Raw genomic sequence first — 10,893 nt, forward strand, 5'->3', positions numbered from 1 at the left:
ATAGAACTGTTGTCATGTGGAGACCTTGGAATGTTGCAGTTCCAGGGCCTGATGATCTTGGGGTATTTTACCCTCCTAAAGAGACATTCATTGCCCTCCTCTGTATCTGAGCCAATATCTGCTGTCATAAATCCTTTAGAATGTACAAGCAAACCTTGCCTTAGTTTGCTGTTACTGTGATAAAAACCATGACCAAAAGCAACTTCGGGAGGAAAGAGTTTATGGGTTACAAGTCTGTTGAGCCAAGGCAAGAATTTGAGGCAGGGGCTGAAGCAGAGACCATGAAGGAAGGCCACTTACTGCCTCACTTCCTTGATGGGGGAAGAGTCTTTTGTTTTGTGTTAATTTCATTGGTTAAATAAAGAAACTGCCTTGGCCCTTTAATAGGACAGAAAATTAGGTAGGCGGAGTAGACAGAACAGAATGCTGGGAGAAAGAAGCCTAGTCAGTCAGTCGCCATGATTCTCCCACTCCAGACAGACGCAGGTTAAGATCTTTCCTGTAAGCCACCTTGTGGTGTTACACAGATTATTAGAAATGGGTTAGATCAATATGTAAGAGCTAGCCAATAAGAGGCTGTAACTAATGGGCCAGGCAGTGTTTAAAAGAATACAGTTTCCGTGTAATTATTTCCGGTAAAGCTAGCCGGGTGGCGGAAGTGGCCTGCCACTCCTCACAACACTTCCTGTAGCTTGCTCAGCCATCTTTCTTACACAGCTCAGGTTAACCTGCCCTGGTGGAACTGCCCTCAGTGGGCTGGCTCCCCCCACACCAGTCACTGATGAAGAAAATGCCCACAGACAATCTGGTGGAGACATCTTCTCACTTGAGGTTCCTCTTCCCAGTTGACTCTAGCTTGTGTCAAGTTGAACAGAAAACTAACCGGGAGAGACTGCTTCTTTCCACAAGTCAAAAGGATAGAAACACTGTCAACACCTAAAGCCCATGGCTGTGCTCTGACCCAACTTCCTGATGGGTCCACCAATATATTTGAAAGGACAATGAGGACTACTGAGAACTCAAGAACAATGGCAATGGGGTTTCTGATCCTGCTGCACGTACTGGCTTTGTGGGAGCCTAGGCAGTTTGGATGCTCACCTTACTAGACCTGGAAGGAGGTGGGTGGTCCTTGGAGTTCCCACAGGGCAGGGAACCCTGATTGCTCTTTGGGCTGATGAGGGAGGGGGACTTGATTGGGGGAAGGGGAGGGAAATGGGAGGCGGTGGCGGGGAGGAGGCAGAAATCTTTAATAAATAAATAAAAAAGAAAAGTGCCTTGACTTGCAACTGTTCTTATAAAAACTTCAAACTGCTACCACACTGGAACATGGACTTTGTGGTGTCCTCAATCTGTGTTCCTAGGCCATGGTCACTCATTTTTGGCTTCAGAAAAAATCATCTTGTATCCCTTTTGAGTGAGATCAGTATTTTTCACACTGCCATTCATTAACCAGAAAAAAGGGGTAAAGTGGCTTTTTCCTGAATGTTTAAACTTTATAGAAAGACCGGGTTGCATCCTACACGAAGTGACTGCATATTGCATGTAACCGTGATTTTTATGTTCAGCTTTGCCCCGAGTGACTCCATTTTGCCACGGTGCCTGGCTCCATGTAGAGCGATAATGTGGATGAAGGAAGACTCTGTGTGGTACCATGCGCATAGGTACCACTTGTGAGGCACAGGCTGAGAAATAACTTATTCTAGGAGCTAAAAAAGAATCTCTGTAAATTTACCAAAGTCATTTAGGAGCACAGGCACATATGGCGTACCAGAAATACCAGAACCAAGGATTTCCGGAACACACCTGACCGAGCAAGGGTGCACATCCCACCATGAGGGTGTGCTATGGTCTGATGGTGATGGTCCCTTGAACCTGTCAAATGACCACTTGCTGTGTGCATCAAGGGACAGAAGGGTAGAGAAACCCCCCCCCACTGTCTCTGGGGCTCTAGCTCAGCTTGTCTCCACTGCTCATTGTCTGTCCATCTGCCCACTCACCCAGACCTCACCTCCCTCTGCAGAGCTGAAGTCCTGCCCCCTGCATCTATAGCTCTACTCTGTGACCCTGTGACCCTGTGACCCTGCAGCCCCACTCTGCCCTTTCAGGAACTCTCCAGCTGGGTGGCTGTAGCTGCCTCTGTCTCCAGTTAGGCATCCTTGAAACCCTCACTCCCTCTGCAATCACTCTGAAACCTATAAACATACAGAGCATAATTCACATGTGGTGTGTGAGTTGAGGTTCAGCTCAAGGGTAGAGCTTAGCAAGTACAAGGCCCTGAGCACCCTCCTCAATTCCAAACAAACAGAAACCAACCAAACAAACACCATAAAATTGGAAAAGAAAAATCTGTGTTTGCTAATAGCTCAGAAGGGAAGCCTGGAGTAAGGAAGGGGTAGGTTGTGAAGTCTGGAGTAAGGAAGGGGTAGATTGTAACCAAGGAAATCGATGCAGTTTGTGAACCCAGTTAGGTCTCAAAGAAACTCAGGAAGAAAGACTGAGATGCCCATTTAACATATCAAAGCAGTCTCTGGCCCCAGGTGCTCTCAGCATCTCAAGTACCCCTTACAGAGTCCTGGCTGCTCTCAGCACTCCTCAACTCCACCCCCATCACCACCACCACCTGGTGCCCTACCCTAAACTTCTCCAGCACTTGAGCAAACTTCGTTTCCTTTCCCCAGCTTCTCTTTCCAACCTAACAGCCATTTTGGCCCCAGGCTGTCTTGGCTCCACTCCTTGATCCTCAGGGCCTGCTTGCTATCTCTACTCTTCTCTCTCTCTTCTCTCCCACTCCTCCCTCCCCCATGACTTAGTATATTCTGCTGGCCCTGTTCAGTCTGGACTCTTCCAGATTCCATCAGCTGTTCTCTCCCTCGTGTCCACAATAAAACCTTCCCTTCAACCATACCTGGCCTTGGCCATGTCCTCATTTTCATTCAAAGTCTGACCCTGAAGAAAGACCTAAACATCTCTATGTTGCTGGCATAGTGTGCTCATGCCTGTTTACATCCTAAGGCTTGCTTAATTTTTAAAACATGTGCATTATATCATTTGAAGAACATAACTTAGCCAGAGGGTCACATATACAGTTATTGTAACGTGTGAGTATCTTTCTCAAGAAACCCACACCTATAGCTTTGATGGGTACTATAATCTCTCTACCTTCCCTCTCCCTCCCTTCCTCCCTTCCCCACCCCTCCCATTCCTTCTACATACTGAAATCTCTCTTCAATCTTAAAAGCTTTCCTTGCCTCATCCTAAAATTCTTGTCTGTGGCATAGTCCAGCTTTACTGTGTGGTGGGTCCAAGTGGGGGGGGGGGGGAGAAGACCTTGGGCTGGGGGTGGCAGTGTTGAGCTGTCTCTGTTGTCCCTGAGAGGAGCTACTCTGGAAGTGTAGGACACAGTCAGGGACACAAGGCTTCCCCCTTGAAGATCACAGCTGCTCCTCTGGCTGCTCGGGCACGCACCAGCACGCCCCGATTAACTTTACAGTTGTACTACTTATCCCAGCCCAGCCTGATTTTTCTCTAAAGCTTTATTTTTCCTGCTTTGTATCCCAGGAGGCCAGTGACCAGTGGAGAGACTCATCAAAACTGTGAGCTGGAGAGGGGCCAGGCTGAAGGGATGCTCAGGGCCGGCCTGTCAGTTATGTGTGTCTCCATCGGTTGGGTCTTTGCTGTCTACACACCCAGGGAAGTGGCAGCTCCATGCTCCACGGGTGCTTGTTAGAGGCAAGATAACCCAGATTCATTATCACTTGGTGCAGTTCCCTTCCTCCCCCTGGTACCTTGCATCCACACTTCCTCGGTCTTTTGTCAACTTCCAGCTTGGCCTATCAGCGGTCCCTCCCCACAAATCTCAAGAAGTCATAGACATTAAAATAGAAATGTCTTTCCAAACATGGGGTCCCAGGTCTGTAATCCCAGAAATCAGGAGACTGGGACTCAAGGAACATGATCTGGAGGACAGCCTGAGACTTTCCATATCCCTCACCATCCCTTGTGCTCACCCCTCATTCTGTAGATGCCTTGACCCAGGCACTCCCAGGATGCTGAGTCTTGTTGTTTTTTGCTTGTTTATAGCTCATACTCCTCCAGCGCAGGGAGGGGTTAACTCAGAACAAGAAACCCATTTCTAATGTGTGGATGTTTAGCTGTTAATAACACACACACAAAGGTTCCGTCTCACAACGTGGGCTACAAATGTGTCTGTAATACGTACCACAGCACATCTGTCCCCCCCATCCCTGGGCTGTAGAGAGAGAGTTGGAGAGAATGGCTGCTGTTGCCAGGATCTTCAGATTGATCACCCAGAACTCCTGGTCCACAGGTAGCAGTGGTTCCCTGGCTGAGTTTTGTTTCTTGGCTCCTTTCCCTCCTTCCTCTGCCTTCTTCCCCCACTTTCTCTCTTTCCCTTCCTTCCTACATTCCTTTGATCCTTCCTTCTCTCTTTCTTGATTTATGTACCCTGACCCTCTTTTCTCAGGGTCTTTCTCTGTAGACTGCCCCTCTTCCCAGTGTTGTGTGGCCACCAGGCAAGGGGAGTATTTGTTTTTGTTTTTGCCACAAACAAAGCACTCTTGCTATGTGCCTTTCATGAGAACTGAGATCTGATCTTTTCTGTTGTTATTCTTGATTCACATGGCAGCCCTGCTGCCCTGCAGCTCACAGTTCTCCTCATATGCCTGACTCCCAAACACTGGGGTTACAGAGAGACCCCACAGTCTTCCTGCACCCCTGATCCACCCCTGATCTCTACACCTGCTGCACCCCCATCCAGTGCTACAGATTGAGTCTGAAACCCTGTACATGCATTCGAGGCACTGAGCTGCATCCCAAGCTTGATATGATTGAAAACATTGTTAGGAATAATTGCTCATCAATGTGCTAGACTTTGGTGGCTTCTCATGGAAAACCTTATCTTCTCTGGGTGGATGGGGTGGGGTGGGGGGCAAGGTGGGGGGAGGAGGATGAGGGGAGGGAGTGGGAATTGGGATTGGTATGTAAAATGAGAAAAGATAGTTAAAAAAATAATTCAAAAATATTTGCTTGGGCTGGAGAGATGGCTCAGCGGTTAAGAGCTTTGCCTGCTCTTCTAAAGGTCCTGAGTTCAATTCCCAGCAACCACATGTGCTCACAACCATCTCTAATGAGATTTGGTGCCCCCTTCTGGCCTGCAGGGATACATGAACACTGAATACATAACAAATAAATAAATCTTTAAAAAAATATTTACTTATTTGGAGGGTGGGAGACACATGCTTGCCTATATATAACATATATAAATACATACATATACACATATGTGTATATATACATACATACTCACATATGTGTATATCTATATATAGCTACATGCCACAGCACATGTGTGAAGGACAAAGGACAATGTGTAGGAATCAGTTTTCTCTTTCCACCCTGTGGATTTTGGTGACCAAACCCAGGCCATTGGGCTCAGCAGCAGGCGCCATTACCTGCTAAGCCATCTTCCAGCCCCCATCGTCTCAGCTTTAAGGAAAGACATACGCTACAGAGAAGAAAAAGGGAGTACAAGTGGGGTCATTTTATTTTTTCACAACATAGGATGTAGGGCAGAGAAGGGCTCATCAGAGTTGGAGAGAAGGGTGAATCCTGGAAGGCCCCAGGGCCCTGGGGACACCTGCAGCACTGTGGGAGCTGAAGCCCCTCCTGGTGACAGTGACACCTAGGTCCAGGTGACACTCAGATGCACTTTTGAAACCTCTTTTCATTTGTGAGCTTGGTTCTCAGGTATTGTCACCAACTGTCACCTTCGCACTTGGTACTGAGCTGTTACCTGAGGCATTTTGAGGTTTTTTATGTTCCCACTGGCTATGATTATTCAAAAAAAAGCACCGGTTGATTTTCAGTATAGTGCTGATAGGAGTAAGTCCTGAGAAGAAAACATCCCGCCCAGGAGTAGAAGGATTTCGCATGTAGTAAACTGAGCTGTAGTTTCTCAAGGATCACTTGGCCTTTCCTGCTCATAGAAGCAAGGATAAACTGTTCCCCCTGCTCAGGGGGTCTGGCTGGCCCTGACCCCTGTCCTGCTCCAGCAGTCCCAGGCTAAGGCATTTCAGCAGGATCTCAGCAAGTGCTGCAGGCTCTGCAGGGCTTCCTGTAGCCCCTGGCCCGTGAGAGCACTGCAGGCCCGGAGCTCCCAGCAATGGTCTTGAAACCTTTCCAGGCCTAGCCTGTTTCTGATTTCAAGCAATGGAAGAGCATCAGGCGCCTCCTGCTTGTTCGCCAGTACCAAGAAAGGGACGCCGGCCATGTTGGGGTCTTCCAGGACTTCCTGGAGCTCAGCCACTGCCTCAGGCAAGCGGGCTTCATCGGTGCTGTCTAGCACATACACAAGGATGTCAATGCCTTCCAGGTAGTCCTTCCAGGTAGCCCTGAGCTGCGGCTGTCCCCCGATGTCCCAGAGAATCAGTGACACACGTCCAGGAGATTCAAGGGGCTCCACATTGAAGCCCACAGTGGGTGAGGTCTCCACCAGAGGATTGCCTTTCAGTTTGTATAGGATCATGGTCTTGCCAGCAGAGTCGAGGCCCATCATTACCACCTGGGCTTCTGCCTTGTGACCTCTGGAATTCACAGAGCCCATGGTGGCCTCTAATAAATCCAACTGCAGAAAGCCTGGGGCGCGCATAGGCTATTCTGTCTTCCTGAAGAAAGGCGAACCCATGCAGACACGCTGAGCGTCTACCCTAGAACGAAAGAAGTCGTTTCAGGGAAGGCGTTCAGACCCAGGCCGGGCCTTTGAAAGGTCCAGGAAGTGAGGAAGTATGAGTCTCTGATCTCTGGCGCGGGTGAAGGACTGTCTGAAGATACAGAAATCAGGTGTCCTTCCTAGGTAGTTAGAGAGGAAGCTGCCGCCAGACCCTGGTCAGTGGAGGAGGCAGAAACTGTTTTCAGTTTGCACCGTCTGAGGCCTCTGGCCCTTCTGGGTTCCTCCCTAGACCCAGAAGAGGCAGCACACTGCATTCCAGACAGAGTAGAGAAGCCGGGTCACCGAGTGCTGACTTTTTGGAACTCCTCCCAGGCCCAGCACACTGGCCTCTCTAATTTCTATTGACAACCTCTGCTGATGCAGGCGGATTTGAGTCTGAGCCAGGACGTTTTCTACACCATCTAGAAGGTCTCTAGAAACCCTAGTCTTTAAAGCCTACGGACTGTCTACAGTTTAGGAAGAACTTGGGGGAGGGAAGAGGGAGAAGACAGCACTCCTAGGAGTCTGCATCAAGGGCCCTTTTTCACTCCTGCCACGGGCAGGAGAGCAGGCACCGGAGTTACCTCTGTGGTGAGCCTGGTCTGTGGCAGGTGTCCCTCCGCCAAGGCACTCCTCCGCCATCAAGCTGCTCTCTGCTGGTCGCCAGTCCCAAGAGTGAGGCCTGAAGGAAGTGTGGTAACTGTTGCAATTTGTCCCTCTTCTGCTTCCTCTCTCAAGTGGTTAGGGCGGACATCCTCCCATAGTGGGGATGTGCCTCAGAGACATGGTAGTTCTCCAGTGGTTGGTGGAGCCCAGACCAGCACCAGTTCTCATTTTTGGCAGCTGAGTCCCAAGGTCTGTGGGGGATTGCGCAAGCGCAAGCGTTGCTGCTTTCTGTGACTCTTTGCCTTGACTCCTGTGACGGACCTCCGTGGGAATTCTGAACACAGGGGCACGTGCATCGGTACTTTTCTGGTGACTGGAGAGTCTTAGATTTGCAAAACGGTGAAGCTTGTAGCAATCAAAATGGAGTCACTTGTCAAGCCCCAACAAAAAAAGGAGGAAAAATGAATTAATGAATAATAAATAAGTAAATAAAGGAGGGGATCTCATGCATACATAACTGATAAGAATATTCATAAAAGACTAAAACCACAACCTTACACACACAAACACGCGCACGCACACACACACATGTGCACACACACATACACGCACACTCACATGCACACAATGGTTATACAAAGATGTCTGCCCAGCAACTGTTTTATCTTGGAATAGTACAACCCTTTTGATTTTTCTTTGTAGCCTAAGTGGTTTCAAAATAGTTTTGTAATCCTCTTATATTGGGTGTGTGCATGTGTGCACATGTGTATGTGTGTGTGTGGAATACAAGTATGTATGTGTGGGTATATCCACACGCACAAACATGTGCAGGCATGTGGAGGTCATAGGTCAATGTCAGGCATCCTCTTCAGTTACTCACTGCCTTATTTCCTAAGACAAGGTCTCTCACTGAACCCCCAAGGTCCTTGTATTTCTGTATACTTGAATCTCAGCCTTTCCTAAGGCAGCCCCTGTGGAGCTCACTGACTTGGGTGCATGAACCCACATTGCAGTGCTTTGTTAGTACCAAATAAAGAACATTAGATGTCAGAGAATCCCTCTGTTTAGTCAGACAGAACCATATGTGTATTAAAATGTGCAGTGTGATTCTAAACAAAAAACTCTCCAAAAGTGTGTGTGTGTGTATGTGTGTGAGTATACACCACACACATACACACACACACACACACACACACACACACATATGTCAAGGAAAATCTAAATAACTGTTTATGCAGTGACACTATGGGAGGAAGGACTGTGGTGGTCTCACTTTATAGCTAGCTGCTCTTGATCTAGTGTCCCGAGGACCAGACCTACAGAAAAGCAACGTTAGCCATTGGTGAGGGTGATGCTGCAGCAGATGCTTTGCCTCTCCCTGGGCTCCATCTCTCTGTGGTCCACCATTGTCAGGTGCCATTGCCTATGTGCCTGAGCACTTTATATGTGGACTTCTCTTCCATTTTGTCATGCTACCTTCCTTTTATTTAGTCCTTATGTTGACTTTATCTCAAGATCCTAGGGGTGAGTAGTCCTGTGTAGAACAGGAGTTGGGCAGAGCCTGACTCAAAAGCTCTTTGCAGTTGGGCCGGTTGGCTGTATACCTTACCTCATGGGAGGAGGGAGCAGAGAGGGTAAAGCTACCCTAGCTAAGGCTGTGCAATTCTTCCCTAATTGCATGCTGTCTTGGGGTCTTGGGGGAGGGCCTAGAGGATGTAGGTGGGGATAAAGGAAGGAGACTCCAACTACACAGCCATGCAGAAGCTGCCCTCCCTCTTGGGTGCAGACCTTCTAAAGTGTCTGGTTAAGGTTACCTATGATCCTGCCTGTAAGCCACCCCCATTGGCCTGATACACCAACTGGTTCCCAGTGAACTCTGCAGGAATCGCTCTGTGGTTTATCCCTGGGACCTGAGGGGGAGGGGACATGTTATTTTTGTCTCTCCCAAGGAAGGGGTTTGGGCAACACAGTGCTATTTACAGTTTCATTCCTACATCTTCAAAATGGCCATTGGAAATGTGCTCTGTAGGGGAAGCCCCAGCCAATCATCTTGCTTGTAGGGCGGGGTCCCCTGAGGATATTTTTTACTAATAAATATTGCTGGTGTGCTCCCCCCCTTCCCTTCTGCTTTCCTGTTCTCCTCGGGAACTTCGGTTCTGTAAGTCTTTTCCTAATTAAAGCTGAATATTTTATTATAATTTCTGTCTGCCGTTCATTTATGCCGCTACAATGCTACAGAAAAATGAGGGGCCTTCCTTTGTTTTGGGGTTCAGCTGTAGCGAGGAACACAGCTGGAGGAAGACACCCATGAGTAAGTGGTCTGAAGAGGTGGGGGGCAGGAGGAGGCCCTGAACCAGAAGTCCTCTGAGATGACCTGTACTGAGCGAGTGGGCTGTTTCTTCCACCCAGAACGTGGGCTTATTCCTGTGTGGAGCATGCTTATTTCTGCCCATAACCTGTAGGCCAGGAGGGGACGTGGGTGTCTGTGTGAGTGTGGTGACAGAGAAGCCAGATAATGCAACCTTCATGAAAAAAATGTCATTTATAACCTGATGGGTAACAAATCGTTACTCACTATTTAGGAGGTGGAGGCAGGAAAATTAGAAAAAAGTCCAGAGTTTTCCTTGGCTCCATAATGAGTATGTGCTGGGTTACTGAGCTGGAGACTTTGTTTCAAAAGTAAAGAACACTGATGTATGAATGTAGAAAGGTCTATGCCAGTCACAGGGCACAGTAGACAGAAAATGGGAAGAAATTTTTCTTCTGTTTAGAGAATGTAATAATACCTATGTATTTATTTTCACATACTTTTTAAAAAAAGTAATCATCTATGTATAGGGGGCATACGGGTTCTGTTGCACCCTCTCAAAGGCCCCTTCTTCACACGCTTGTAAGTGTATTTGTGAGCACCCTCTTGCAGGTTTCCTAGCCGGCTGTTCTCACCGGAAGTGGCTGCGTTATTGTTCTCCACAGCCTCCCCCTCCCTAGGAAGGCAGAGATCTGGCTGTCCTAGCTTTCTAGTACTGGCCACAAGCATGGCATTCCCTGAAGCTGCGTATCTGTAGCGAACATACTAGAAGGAATATTTATCCTGGCAGCGGCACCTGGACGCTGCGCTGCCTTCCGTCAGGGCCAGTTCTCCAGTGCTCCTCAAATTGCTGGACCTGTCCTGGTACGGGATCTCACACCACTGCTCCGAGGTGCTGCGTGGATAGGATGGTCGCTTACACCTCCGCGGCTCTGGCCACATTCAGCTCTGCTCTTGGCTGCCTGGGCCATTTTGATGATCTTGGTGAACGGGAGTGATGCCCTTTATAGCTTTCACGGTCTTTTATTTCTCTCACTTCCTGTCTAAGCAGTTTCATGAATCCACAACACTTTCCTTCCCTATGTTCAGCTGGGTGCATATTAACAATGTTTGCCAATGACAGCCCAGGCTAATTATAGCTATGCTCCCAGTGGTTGTAATCAGAGTGTATATACACTCATGGGTTCTGATTGTTTTCATTTAAGATTGTATTGAAAATTACATGATCTTACTCCAATCTCCAGCAGAAATA

At 48.2% G+C, this 10,893-nt stretch overlaps 1 protein-coding gene across 1 annotated transcript; it reads right to left on the reverse strand.

Annotated features, from left to right (window-relative positions):
• Positions 1-6,091: 6,091 nt before the first annotated feature.
• LOC121458110 (ADP-ribosylation factor-like protein 11) lies at positions 6,092-7,377 on the reverse strand. The gene is made up of 2 exons (XM_041667239.1): positions 7,312-7,377; positions 6,092-6,725 (listed from the first exon to the last, which is right to left on the reverse strand). The coding sequence occupies exon 2, from the start codon at positions 6,665-6,667 to the stop codon at positions 6,092-6,094; it is 576 nt and encodes a 191-aa protein (XP_041523173.1). The 5' UTR covers positions 6,668-6,725; positions 7,312-7,377.
• Between the last annotated feature and the right edge of the window lie 3,516 nt (positions 7,378-10,893).

The sequence above is a fragment of the Microtus oregoni genome, unplaced genomic scaffold, assembly GCF_018167655.1.
Source record: "Microtus oregoni isolate MIOR12 unplaced genomic scaffold, Mior012 000001F_ref0000356, whole genome shotgun sequence".
Lineage (NCBI taxonomy): Eukaryota > Metazoa > Chordata > Mammalia > Rodentia > Cricetidae > Microtus > Microtus oregoni.